Source organism: Lagopus muta, chromosome 4, assembly GCF_023343835.1.
Source record: "Lagopus muta isolate bLagMut1 chromosome 4, bLagMut1 primary, whole genome shotgun sequence".
Lineage (NCBI taxonomy): Eukaryota > Metazoa > Chordata > Aves > Galliformes > Phasianidae > Lagopus > Lagopus muta.
In genome coordinates, this window is record NC_064436.1 from 29703701 (window position 1) to 29717238 (window position 13538).

The 13538-nt window shown below is 39.9% G+C and overlaps 2 protein-coding genes across 3 annotated transcripts; one reads left to right on the forward strand and one right to left on the reverse strand.

Annotated features, from left to right (window-relative positions):
• Positions 1–269: 269 nt before the first annotated feature.
• Positions 270–8962, reverse strand: SARAF (store-operated calcium entry associated regulatory factor). 2 transcript variants are annotated; one of them, XM_048943231.1, is made up of 6 exons: positions 8830–8962; positions 8346–8518; positions 6529–6919; positions 4433–4538; positions 2167–2279; positions 270–1673 (listed from the first exon to the last, which is right to left on the reverse strand). In XM_048943231.1, the coding sequence occupies exons 1-6, from the start codon at positions 8909–8911 to the stop codon at positions 1648–1650; spliced, it is 891 nt and encodes a 296-aa protein (XP_048799188.1). In that variant the 5' UTR covers positions 8912–8962; the 3' UTR covers positions 270–1647. The 2 variants fall into 2 exon arrangements, with proteins under 2 accessions (XP_048799188.1, XP_048799187.1); XM_048943230.1 differs by having other exon boundaries at positions 4433–4541.
• A 53-nt stretch (positions 8963–9015) lies between these two features.
• Positions 9016–12645, forward strand: LEPROTL1 (leptin receptor overlapping transcript like 1). Its single transcript, XM_048943235.1, has 4 exons — positions 9016–9139; positions 9321–9396; positions 10378–10564; positions 11556–12645. Exons 1-4 carry the CDS (start codon positions 9043–9045, stop codon positions 11670–11672), a joined length of 477 nt encoding a protein of 158 aa, XP_048799192.1. The 5' UTR covers positions 9016–9042; the 3' UTR covers positions 11673–12645.
• The last annotated feature ends 893 nt before the right edge of the window (positions 12646–13538 follow it).

Here is a 13538-nt window from a genome sequence, read left to right on the forward strand (position 1 = left end):
TAAAACTAGGAACTTATTAACATGACAGAGCTTTTCTACAGACTTGAAAGTGAAACTGTGATTTACAAGAACTCCTTCTTTAAATGGTTGAATATTTTGTTACTGAAAACTCAATCAATAACTACTCGCAGTATTGCTTTGTTGAGGTGAAATGCACAGCTTATGAGCTCCGCAGCTGAGGGTAAAGGATGTTATTACACTGATCAAGAAGTTGCTGAGACATGATCAACTCTGAAAAAAAGCCAGTGCCATTCCTGCAGGCTTCGAGCTACTGCTTTAAACACAAAAATGCTCTTTATTCACTTATTTTTATTACTTTATCAAATAGAAGTGAAAAAATATCATAGAACAAGTTCAGCAGACCAGTGCAACTTATCAGGTTTATGCATGAAAACAGACATCATATAGATAGAAATACACACGAAAAAAACATCCAAAAGATTTAACAACATATAATTATTGAGATCACTTCAACCTCCCCAATTAGAAAAAATCCAGTTTCATTGATAAGCAATTAGTTGGTGAATAGAGTACTCACTGTAGTAAGTTTCAGCTCAAATTACAAATAAGCAAGAACTCCACAAATGAAATACATTGCTATATTTGGCTATAAAGATTTATCATATGCTCCTTCTCACAAGGCAAAACCTCCCATTATGCCCTTTCTGCATTTGCAATGAGCATCTTCAGCTTATCATGCATTGGACAGGCCATCAAGCAGGAAAGACAGGAGCTGAGATAAGCCAGTTCACAGTAGACATTTCTACAGCACTACTAACACCCGCAGTGAAAAGAAAATAGCAACAGGAGCAAGGCATCTGCAGTCACCTTAATTTAAATTGCCTCAGTCTTCCAGAATAAAAATCCAAATTAGACAAAGAATCATAGAATCGTTTGAATTGAAAGGGACTCTTCATGGTCATCTGGTCCAACTCCTGGGCAATGAACAGGACACCTACAGCTACAACAGGTCGCTCAGAGCCCCATCCAGCCTGACCTTTAATATCACCAAGGACAGGGCATCCAGCAAACCTCTGGGCCATGAACCATACTGTTCCACTTCAGGCTATAATCAGGCTAGAAGTGCCCCAGATTCACATGGGTGCTTAGATAAACTCTAAAACATGGTGAAGCTCAAGTCTGCATGTCTTGGCTCCAATAATCATACAGCTCAGAGAAACATTAACATTGTTCTCTCTAGAAACATAATTTTACTCCTATCCACTAAGGAAAACCCTCATCCAACTAGGTGATTGCACTTAGAATAATGTTCATACAAATTTTAAAAGACATGCAGAAGTAGTTTCAAAGAATAGCAACCTGTAGGTTTTAGCATGATTAGACATTATGCCTTTCAGACTCTGGATTACAAAAACCAAACCCACTAAATGAAATTAAGCCCAGAACAATAAACTGTTTACCATAATTCCTCATAAGCAACCGTAACATCATGTGTCTCAATGAGGATGAGTTCATTTTTTATTTTTCAAGAAGCTGTTGTGGTGAAAAGCAATAGTGGAGGATCACATTTCCACATGGGAGAGCAGTTTTTTGCCTTGTCCTTCATATCTCTTCTCACAGCTGCTACTGCTAATTAAAAAGTGGTTAGTACAGTCTAATCACTCAGATGTAGTAACATCAAGGATTTCATCTCCGTTTTGTGCCACCAAATCCTGCAAAGGATAAAAAAATGTCTCAGCTCCATCACAGCCATTCCAATTGGCTCTCTGCAATTCCCCAAAGGGTAAAGCTCCTAAATAAGTCAAACTTGTGCAAAAATTACAAAAGGAAGCATTAGTTGTCGACTGACAGGCCAGAAAAATATTCATTGCAGACAAACTTCTTTTTGTTGTTTTGCTTCGTGTTTGTATGTTTGCTAGAGAAAGGCATGCATTTAATGCATGTCCCAAAGGAGAAAGTCTTAAATTAACCATGCAGATAAAGACCATCCTAATATAGGTGTTACTATGCTTATTGTAGGTATCCACACAACGCTGCTCTGCTTCTATGATAAAAAGATGTAGGAAACAGTTATGTGCCCATCTGTACTCAAGTCTTGACCAGAATAAAACCAGGAATGCTTGCTGAACCTCACATAACATCTGTGCATTTTGGGCAGATCAAAGTTTCTCAAGCTTTAGGAGGTTAAAAATTCTTGTGGCTTACCAGATGCAGTTCTTGTACTGCTGCCTTGTGTGGAATTGCTGGACTGCCTGTACACTGGAGGCACAGCTGTGGGATCTCCCCATGTATTGAAATACGAGGAACGTGGCTGTGCTCTGATGAGAAAAACAGGGTGGAAAGAATTCATTAGTGACATCTTGAATAATTAAGGTGTAACTGCACCAAACTTAATCAGAGAACTTAATCAGAGGGAGAATTGTAAGCAAGCATATTTTCCAAACATAGAAACCTCCCTTTTTAAAGGAATTAAACCCTGACAGCAGGGATAACATCTGTAGAATTTCAAAAGAAAGTTGAACTTCATCCTTCAGGACACCTTCAGACAATTGCAAATAATAAATCCTCTCTTCTGAAAATCTGACCTCAGTTTCTATCCGACAGGAAAGTTTACTTGAGATTTTAAGTTAAAATATATTTGGTATTACCTATATCCCTCCCACAGAAGGGAAAAGAATACATACTTCTGCACTGTTAACTACCTTCTAAAGATAGGATCAGTAAGACCAATGCATCACCATCTTCAATTCACTGATTTGTTTCTACAGATAATGATTTCATTAGCAGGGGTGGGAGGAGGGGAAGAGCATGTAGAAGAGGAGGAAAAAAAACCTAAAAACAGTGGACCAAGGACTGTTTTCAAAGAAAAGAAGCCCTAGTTAGAAAGTTTGTTCAGGTGTTTGGACTCAAACGTTCTCAGGCCACTAATCTTAAATAAGAGGCCACTAAATCTAGGGGGTGAACATCAAGAGACCTGTATGTACAAAATACATACAGTGCTTAAATATAAGTTAAGTACTTTAATATGTGATACTATCAAGTCAAGAAACCTTCAAATATATCCTAACTTTTTAAAAATCCTTAGTAATGTTAGCACAGTAGAACAAGATTTGACTTTTTATCCATAACCCTTTAAAATTTTACTTAAAATGAAATTATAGACTATTTCTGCTGTTGATGAGTCATTGTCCAGGTACACGCTGCTTGACTTTTGATATCAAGACTGCACAACAAACACTTTATACCTCACATGTTCACTTCTTAATAAAGGGACAATCTGATAAGTCTCCTGTTGTTACTAGGAAAATACATCACACAGAGAAGGAAAGACGCTTCACCACTCCTGCCCAACTTCCCTTATTCCCAGTCCTAAGAACTAAAAGCAATTATATTGAATTTGTTATATTATTAGCTTCCTAGAAGATTAGGCTTGACATACGTGCAGTTCTTTGGCAATTACAGGAAAATGCTTGAGTTCTGTAAAGTTGCTGCAGAAGCCATGTATTTTTCTAGTGGAGGCAAAAACTGCAGCAGGGTCGGCCTCTTCTCTCGTGTAACTGGTGATAGGACCAGAGGGAATGGCTTCGAGCTGTGCCAGGGGAGATTTAGGCTGGATGTCAGAAAATACTACTTCTCTGAAAGAGTGGTCAGGCAGTGGAATGGGCTGCCCAGGGAGGTGGTGGAGTCACTGACCATGGAGGTGTTCAAGGAACATTTGGATTTTGTGTTGAAGGATAAGGTTTAGTGAGAACTAGTGGTGATAGGTGGATGGTTGGACTGGATGATCTTGTAGGTCTTTTCCAACCTTGGTGTTTCTGTGATTCTGTGATTCAATTCCCCCCCTTAAACCATTTCCTGAAGTGATGCATGTTTAATGCTTCAAAGCATATGGCAATGACCAGTAGCTATTTACTTCAGCACTGAAATGGGTTTTGAATGTCATCCATGTTATGTTTTTCCAAAAATGCAACTTACACATGACTTACAAGTCCTCTGGAAAACTACACTTTGGATTTCTATACACGGGTCATTAGGAGACTGGAGAGTAAAGGCCGTTCAGTTTGATTGCACTAAGTATCACAGAAGAGCAAGTGTCAGCCATATTAACTTCAGGAGAGATGACACTGACACAAGAGAATTACTTACAAGTGGCTTTGTGCTTCATATTTTTATCTGTATTTTAAAGCAGTCTGGATATGGACTGCTCAAGAGTTGATTTTAAAGTTGCAAGTCAGGTCAGAGAATGCACTTAAAGTAGAATGAAGAACATCAAGAACTTCAAATCTTTCTCCTCAAGAAAGGTGTTCAGAATGTTTGTGCTGCTAGAGCTACAGATCGTACCTCAAAGCTGTTCTAACAGTAGGATTATACAGCCTGAATGATATACACCTGAAAACTCACAAACAACAAATGTAAACAATATGTCAGCTGAAATACTGTATGTTTAATATTTGACAGCATTCTATTTTACCTCTGACTGCCAGCCAAGTAGCCCAGCAAGCCTCCTGCTCCTAAGCCAGTCCAAAATCCTGGTCCTGAATTGGTTTCATGACTGGGACGAGTCCCAAAGCCGTTGTCTTCTTAAGCCAAATGGAAAAAAGTATCAGTTAATAGCACTTACTCCTCAGGCTGTCTGTTGCAATAAGATTCTCACCTCTTAAACATAATAGCAAATTAGACACTAAGCTCTTCTTGTTTTCAATTGATTCTTGATTAAGCTTGTCTTAAAAGGTGCCCTCAAAGTTTGGAAAGCAGGGGGAAGAAAAACAACGAACAGAAGCAAGGTAACAGAGGTAAAGATTTTTACACCAGAAATTAGCTTTCACTGTATGACAGTCTCCATGTTTACAAAACACAGTGAAGTCAGATCATGCAGATCTTATAAACAGACAAGTTAGATTAAAATCGGAAAGAACGTGAAGAAAGACTAATTTGCTCAAGCAGGCAGACAGGGGAACAGAAATCAAGTATCATAAAGCATCACAGGAGAATAATCCTGACTTACATTATCAGTTGAAATCAGACTTCTATGTGTGACTTGATGTTGGATTTCATTTTGAATGCACTAAGACAAAGATAAGCTCACCTTGAATAACACACCCATTAAACTATGCTGTGTTAACCAGGGAGATAAATGAGCTAATTTACTAAAAAGCAGCATGGCTGAACACTGATTCAGAAGTCAATCTTTTTTGTTGATAAAACCTAGAGTTGATTCAGGACCACATCAAACCACTAATACAAGAAAGTAATTAATACAGTCTAGCTAAATGATTTCACAGGAAATATTCTGTATAAATATTCTGTATGCCAAGGGAATTTGAAATGAAGCAAATTAAATATTCAGATCAATAAGCGAACTACTTCACTTTTCATTATCATCCCAATTTTCAAAAACAGATGTGTGCCTGATACAGTCCTATACACTCTAAGGCATGCTTTTGCTCCACTGTTAAAACTAAAGGCAGATAATTTATCCTCACAGGGCTCCCAACCAAGTTTCTCAATTTTCAAAATCAATAAAGAAAAGGTATTTTCAAGGCTCTATTCTTGCTAGATTTCAGACTCCTGTCCACCTAACGCACATTAGTTGAATTAATTCACAAGGAACAGGGCAGGAAAAAAAAGAAAGCAATCCTTCCCTTTAAAACTAAAGCCACATGCACACTGAATGTTTACTTTGGTTTGCCCATGTGCAGTACAGCAGAACTCAGTATTGACCACAATACCACCAGAGGCAAGTGGCACACATACACATGGCGACTCACTGGTGCACACACAGAATAGAAAGGCTGTCTGAAATATCCATTTTGAAATCAAATTGCAAAACTCACTAGTTAACACAGATTCATAACCCAACCCCAATTTTCTGCTCCAGGTACATAAGAGAAAGCGCTGCAAACGCGCCACACAAGTCTATCAAGAAGAGCTATGCTGGCACCCCCTGTTGGCAAGTGGCATGAGTAACCTGCACAAAAGCGTTAACATTTGTTTGTTAATATTATTCAAACATGAGCTTCTGACTAAGTAATCTTAATTCTTTCTAGCTACTGCTTGGTAGGACAGCTCCTTTAATTCACAATAAAAATAAAAATAAAAATAACAGGAAAAAAATTGAGATCACGTCTTGTTGCAAGGTAATTTGAGTTCTAGTACCATGAGGATCACACATTTGTGAGGTTAAACAGTCGGACACCAGATGACTTTTACTTGCCGTTGGTACTATAACTATCAATCACAGTGACCAGTTTTCTGGGAAAAGAAAAAAGCTGCATGTTTTCCTAGCAGTCTTGCCACTACTTCTACAATTTTCAATTCCAGGTGAAAGACACCACGCAAGATGCAGGTCCAGCATAGACTGTTACCTGCTCTGGGAACTAAATCGTTTGACCACTGAGACTATAGCAAACCATGTGTTAAACTGAGGATTGCTACATAATATTAATTTCTAGCAAATTATTTATGAAGAAGCCAACAGTCAGGTGAGATAACACAACAGCTGAAAGAACACCCCGAAGTTAAGATCATGTTTGTTTCAGAGCACTAAATAATGGCTTATAGTCCTACCTGTGGAGCTGAACTTAAAACCAGGAGGAGGAGGCGCCTGATGACTCTGCCAGAAAGGACGAGCGAATCCGCCACCGTCACCAAAACTCTGCTGGGGCTGTTGGTTACTAAGGAAAAACTTGTATACGCCAAAGGCAAGGATCAGTAGAACAATTACAAAAATTGTTCCAGCACCAGAATGAGAAGAATCCTTTGTTGATGTATAATAGCCAGAACCAAAGCCTCCAGAGTTCTTTGCTTTCCATTCACCTTCCTTTGTCAGCTCTAACCTGAACAGCAAACTGCAGGACCCTCTTAAGATGTAAGGATCATCTGGATAATTATAGCCTTCACAGCTCACTTCAATTTGTCCAAAACGAAGAGTGTCTTCCAAGTCTGCTTTGCACTGCCACTAAAAAGTAAACACAAAATCAAGTAGCAGCTATTTCTCCAGGGATGAAAATATCTGCCTGCATTCCCAAATGTATGCAGACAAAGCTGTAATCTACAAGGAAGCATATAAAAAGTAATAGAATAAGGAACTTCTGAGCTCTCCTGTTCTGAAAAGGGCTTGGAATCTGAGAATAGCTAGGAACGTCTTTAAAATCTCTAGAAGTTAAATGATTTAATTGTTTAGAACACAAGAGTTACAAGTCAATTTCTTCACTGGACGAGTTTCTCAAGTACCCCTTCTCTAAGGTACAGCAACACTTCTGAAAATAATCCATCCAGTCTATGACAGTTACTTAAGAAATGTCTCACCCATGCAGACCTGATGACAGCTACAAAAATAGACCTTGGAAGCCTGAAAACCAGTGCACATGATTATATTTATGTTCAGACCAATATAAAAAAATAAATCATGTTAGACATAACTAGGGATTCAAAGGTGACAATTAGCAATAGATTGTGATTTTGCAGCTGAATATACATGAATTTCTCAGTTTCAGATTCCCTTGAGTCATCTGAACTTTGGTATGAACAGTACCTGTAACAAACATACGCTTTGAAAAATGCAGCATTCCATTAACAATTCCATATAGCAGTACCCACTGCAAATTCCGACTGGGCTGTACCTTTATGATACTAAATCAACTACAACAATAAACTTCAGCTTTGATTCCTGGTCAGTCTAATGGCAGAAGGGTAGGTAGTGTCAAATACAACAGCTCTTTATTGAAATACCAAAGTAAACTATTAACACACAATAGCAAGATATAGAACCATTTGAGTTGGAAGGGACTCTTAAAGATCATCTGGTCCAAGTCTCCTACAAAGAATAGAGACGCCTACATCAGGTTGCTCAGAGCCTCATCCAGGCTGAGCTTGAATGTCTGCGGGGATGGAGCATCCATCATATCTCTAGGCAAACTCTTGCAATGACTCATCATCCTGAAATCTAATTAACTTGGAAGTCATAAAAGTTTCAACTTTTTTTTTTTTTTTTTTAAGGGGCAGAAGTGACATAATTAAATATCTGTAATCCTTTACGTTCTAGAAATTGTGAATACATTGGTCAACACTGAAGCAAGGGCATTCTCAAGGGTTTGGTTGTATATATTCAAACAACATTTCAGCTAATACCAATGAAGGTTTGACTGGCAGTGCTTTTACATTAAAACCTTCATGGATAATCCATTAAAAAATTATATATATATATATACATACACATACATACACGCACACACAAATAGCGTTTTCCATATTTAGGGTAACCTTTAACTGCTCTCTAGTAGAAAGAAAAGCAACACTCTGGCCGGTTGCTTTCTCTTTCTCAAGTTACCAGCCCTGTATGAGGAGGGTGCCATATCAGTTTAACTGACTTTAACCACAGTTACCTGCACGTCGTAGCCATCCCAGCCTTTGTTGTAGCACTGAACAACCTCAGGGATATCAGAGCATCCAGCACTGCCTCCAGTGCACTGAAGCTGAGGGACCGCAGCAGTTCGCCGGGCTGTGGTGTAGCGGCCCCGGTGCAGAGTCAGCACCTGCACGTCCCGCAGCAGAACCCCTGCAATGGGCAGCAGAGATCAGTACGGCCATATCCCACCATCCTACCCTTGGAGGCGGAGGGAAATCGCAAGGAGCTCTCAAACCCCCCCCCCCCCCCCCCAACGCGTTCTGTCCCACCCGTTACCACGGCCGAGCCAGCAGCCGACCTGACCGAAGAGCCCCTCAACGAGAGGCCTTCCCACAGCCTCCACTCCTCAGACCCTCGCCCCGTTGTCACAGCGATAGAGTAGTGGAAAAAAGGCGGCCGCAGGCCCACAGCTCCTTCCACCAGAAGGCCCCCAGGCACACTCCGAGTCCCACAGCTCTCACCTTGTTGGTCCCAGCCCCACGCGGTGCCGGCAGCAGCGCAGAGGAGCAGGAAAAACGCAGCAACTGCCCCGTCAGCCGCCATGACAGCTCTAAGGCACACCCACACGACTCAAAGCTCTTCCCGGTGCAGGGCGCTGTTCATTGGCCGGCCGCGCCGGAAGGGGCGGGAACGTGGGTCGGAGCACAGCCCATGGGAAGGGGAGGACAGCGGAAATGACTTGCGTACCGCCCTCCTCTTCCAGGGGTGGGGGTGGTGACGTAGTTCCGTTTCCCGGCAGCGGGACGCGCAGCGCCATGGCCGGCATCAAAGGTGTGTGGGGTGGGAGCGGCTGTAGCCCCCAAGCGTCTGGGGAGGCAGGGTGAGATCCGGCCCGTGCGCGGTGCTGGCGGCTAAAGCGGCAGGGCCAGCCCGTCTCCGGGGCTCCTCTCTAGTTGTTTGCAGGCTGCAGCTGATCGCAGTGCTCACCTGTTCTGCGTTTGTGTTTCTGCAGCTCTGATCAGCCTGTCCTTCGGGGGAGCGGTGGGACTGATGTTCCTGATGCTGGGCTGCGCCCTTCCTCAGTACAAGTAACGTGTCTGCTTTTTGTAGCTTCGTGTTCTTTGACACGTCTGATTGCAGAGTGGTTTGGCTCATAATTAATGAGTGATTCATCTTGTGTGTGCGAGAGGCTTGTTTCTGCGCTGGGTAAAGCAACATCTCACACAGCTGCAGCTGCTGTCAGTCTGCTTGTCCTATTGATTCCTGTCTCTGCTTCCTGGAGGCAGGTAGCAATAGACGAAGAGCATGGAAAGTCAGCTCAATGGTTTTAACTCTTTGCAACTTAAATCAAAATCTTCCTCATTGACTTATTCAATATGAGATAAATATCAAATTTGCTAGCTGTCATTTACAGTTTTCCATGTACATGACTAGCTCTCCTATGTCAGCTCTCTTCTATTATAAAATCTGGGCTGGTGGCACAAACTCTTAGCAATAAGATTATTACTTAAATTAAATAACATGATTTAAGTTTCACTGAAACCATGCATAGCTACATTGATGTGCCTGGTGAGCTGTGGGCAATAAAAGATATGATGTTGGTTGAAAAGATGAAGCAAAAAAATACATATCTAGTGGTTTGGAGCTCTATGGCTTCTGAGTATTGGCAGAAAACAATATTCTGATCCCATGCCTATACTCAAAGTTTACATGTAAAAATAAGCTGAAGACTTTGCAAAGGTCTCTCTGCAGTTCAGAAGTAAAGCTGACAGGTTAAACTTGCTCTTAAGATCATCATGCGAGGTAGTGTTAGATTTAGGCTTGCTCAGTGAAACCTTGCTTCATGAACATCTTCTGAATGAGGTCTCTGTTGCTAAGATTGAGGTCAGCTGGAGCATGGCATGTTGGATTAATATAATTTTATTTTGAATTGAAGGGATTGCTTTGCTTGGGCTTGTGCCCATCTTTCCCAAATACGGGAACTGGATGGGGAAAATACCTCACGTTGATTTTTGGGAAGAGCAGAAAGTAAGCAAAGTTAACGTTAACTTTCCTTCTTTCTTTTTCAGCCAATACTGGCCACTGTTTGTTCTGTTCTTTTACATCCTTTCCCCTATCCCATACTGCATAGCAAGAAGATTGGTAGATGACACAGATGCTACGAGTAACGCCTGCAAGGAGCTGGCTGTATTTCTTACAACAGGCATTGTTGTCTCAGCATTTGGACTGCCTATAGTGTTTGCCAGAGCAGAACTGGTTAGTAGTGTTTCAATCTCTGAAAATATTCTTTGCTAGAAAACTTTTTTTTTTTTTAATTAAGTGAAGGTAGAACTTTCATGTACTGTGCAACTGTGCAGTAGTTGCCAATTGCTTTATGTGGTTGTGGTATAAAGTCAAATATCCGATGTGCAATGCAGAAAAAAAATGAGCAAGAAAACTTAGTAGGCCAGTAGCCAAATACAGAAGTTCACAGAATACCTTGAAGGCAATTTGTAGAATAGTTGAGTTAAAGAAAACTGAGTATAACAGTGCTTTTTTTTTTTTAAGAACATGTGATTTTTTTTTTTTTAATCTTCTGATTTGTCATTATGTCTTTCCCAGTGCATGACTTTCCACTAGCATCCTTTAAAAGGTGACCTTGACTTGAATTTCAGAGAATACTAAATCAAAAACTATGGAATGTACATCTCAGTCAAGAACAGCCCAGCCAGTCAGTTTGAATGCCTCACACCCTTTGGCTACTCTCCTTGGGAAACATTCACCTCTTTTTTTTTTTTTTTTAAAAAAAACAGCTTTTTGTTACTGTTACTTGTACATCTGCTGATATTTTATAGGCCTCCATCCTTGGCTTTCTTTATAAACAAACAAACCAAAAACCCAACAAAAAAAAAACCAAAAAACAACCAACAACCTCCTGTGGCTAGGAAGTATAGCTGAGCTCTGCAATAACTTGATGCTGTTACCTAGCCTCACATTACTGTTTCTAAATGTAAGACTAAATGTCCTTGCCTGCTAGCTGGCACTTTGAACGAGGCTAGAAGAAAGTGTAGTGCTGCTTGACTGACCGTGATTTGGTCAAACCCTTTAAGGTAAGCCAAACCCAGCTTTCTTGGCATAATGAGGTACCATTGTCTTTCATCATGGATCTGTTGCTGAATTTTTGTCTATAACATGACATGAAAATGTTACATTTTGTCTTGTCAGTGTTTTGTTCAGGTATATCTAACTAAATTCCACTTGTTCACAGATTTACTGGGGCGCATGTGCACTTGTTCTTACGGGGAATACAGTCATCTTTGCTACGATCCTAGGATTTTTCTTGGTCTTTGGCAGCAACGATGACTTCAGCTGGCAGCAGTGGTGAAAGGAAGATAGAGAACTATCACAGACATCTTGTCATTCAGTGGCCATCCATACAAATGAGAGAATGGGCAATAAAGAGAAGTAGTGTAGCAAGCCTCTCCAGTATTCTAGACACTCCTTTTTCACTTTGTTTGTTCTGAGTGTACTACCGTTTTGCTGATGGGTTTCTAAGTTTTTATCAAGTAAGGAGATAGCAGATTTCATTTTTACCTTTAGTATGTTTTAGGTGGTCTCTTAGTTTGTCATTCTTGTTCTGTTCAGTGTTTATGTGAAGCTTTAATGCTGAAACAAGAATGTTAAACTTGCTTTGAAACCATGTTTTAAAGTTGTTTCATTTTAGCATTAATACAGTGCTTCATTTCTTCTAATGTGGCGATTAAATTATATACAAACTGAACTAAGGTAAGCAATTGTACACCACCACTGTCAGTTACAGATACACAGCTTGTTATGATTTTAGAAGAGGCAAGGGTGGGTGTGTACCAGTTACAGACTTTTTCTTCTGCCCGTACCTCAAACTGGGTGATGAATAGCCTCCATTTAAGGAAAAGGCTGAGAAGCAGGTGGAGTTATTTGGGAAAAGTCCTCAATTTAAGCACCGCTAGCACTTTACCTGCTTCGTTATCGATTTTTGTGTGGATGTGACATTCAAATACTCTGTAAATGTGGTAATATTATGACATGCAAAACCAAATTGCGTTGTAGGGGGAGGGGAAAAATGATATATAAATTCCATTTTTTTTTTTTTAAAACAAACATCTTTTGAATTCTATTTATAATTGTTGTATTGTTTTGAGCTTTTATGTCAGCTTTTTACCATGAAGAGGGTAAAATATTCATTTATGGAACTACTGCTACATGTTAATTTGAAGCATATACAAAACTTTTCCCCTTCCTCTTTTTAATTTATTTTATACATACTATGAATGGAATAAAACTTTTCAAATGTAAATTAAAACTTTATGTTAAACTTGTTTAAGAATTTTTTTCTTCCCCCCTCTACACACACTTTTATTCCTTCACACAGTGCTGCTGATGTATGACTTTTGGAAGTCACTGGCTGAACTGGCTTTACTGACTGTTCATAAGTTCTTATGCGCTTTGAGTTAATAAGATTTAATGTCATGCCTGTAATTTAGACTGGCGTTCTGTAAGATTACACATGTATCTTCAAGTACTTAAGACATTTTTAGCATACTTTTAGCATACCTCTCAACTGTCTGGATTTTTTCATTAAAGACATTTGCCATTAGACATTTCATCTTGAGGTAGTGAACAAGTGCTAGTTAACCAAGTTCAGTTGTACCACAAACACTGGTAAACTTGACCAAACCTACTGCTAAACTATATTTTAAAAAGTTCTAAGAAATTTACTGTGCATAAAAGCTGCTGATTGCTTAGATGTTACATAACAGTGGAGCAGAATGAAAAGGCAAAGGATAGCAGGCCTTAGCTGTAATGTTTGTACACAGATGTAAATAAAATACAAAGCTTGAGTATCTGAATACAAATAGTAATCATGGCAACTTGTTTGATAGGACCATGAAACTTCTACCAGCAAGTAGGGGCAGCACTGCTACTTTGTTAATGTCATCCTGTGTATAAAATCAGAGCTCAATTTTATCCATACCAGTAGAGGAATAAATAGGTGTCAAGTGCAGAAGCCAGTCAGCACCAGGAAATATTTCAGCCATGACTAAGTGCTTCACCAAACTGGCTGCAATGGTGACATTCAAAGATGATGAAGGGCTGTAAAATCATTCATTTCCTGACCTTTTTTTGATGACACTTCTGCATCTCCAACCCCCAAGCAATAGATTCTTCAAAAGAATGTTCCAAACTACTGGCTAAGTTGGCAGTCTTCGCT

Coding starts and splice junctions, on each gene's coding strand:
- SARAF (XM_048943230.1), bottom strand. CDS start 8,911: ATGGCGGCTGACGGGGCAGTTGCTGCGTTTTTCCTGCTCCTCTGCGCT. Junction 6,920..8,345: donor GGGATGGCTACGACGTGCAG/GTAACTGTGGTT, acceptor TTTACTTTTTAG/TGGCAGTGCAAAGCAGACTT. Junction 1,674..2,166: donor CAGTACAAGAACTGCATCTG/GTAAGCCACAAG, acceptor TATCCTTTGCAG/GATTTGGTGGCACAAAACGG.
- LEPROTL1 (XM_048943235.1), top strand. CDS start 9,043: ATGACTTGCGTACCGCCCTCCTCTTCCAGGGGTGGGGGTGGTGACGTA. Junction 9,140..9,320: donor CGCCATGGCCGGCATCAAAG/GTGTGTGGGGTG, acceptor GTGTTTCTGCAG/CTCTGATCAGCCTGTCCTTC. Junction 10,565..11,555: donor TGTTTGCCAGAGCAGAACTG/GTTAGTAGTGTT, acceptor ACTTGTTCACAG/ATTTACTGGGGCGCATGTGC.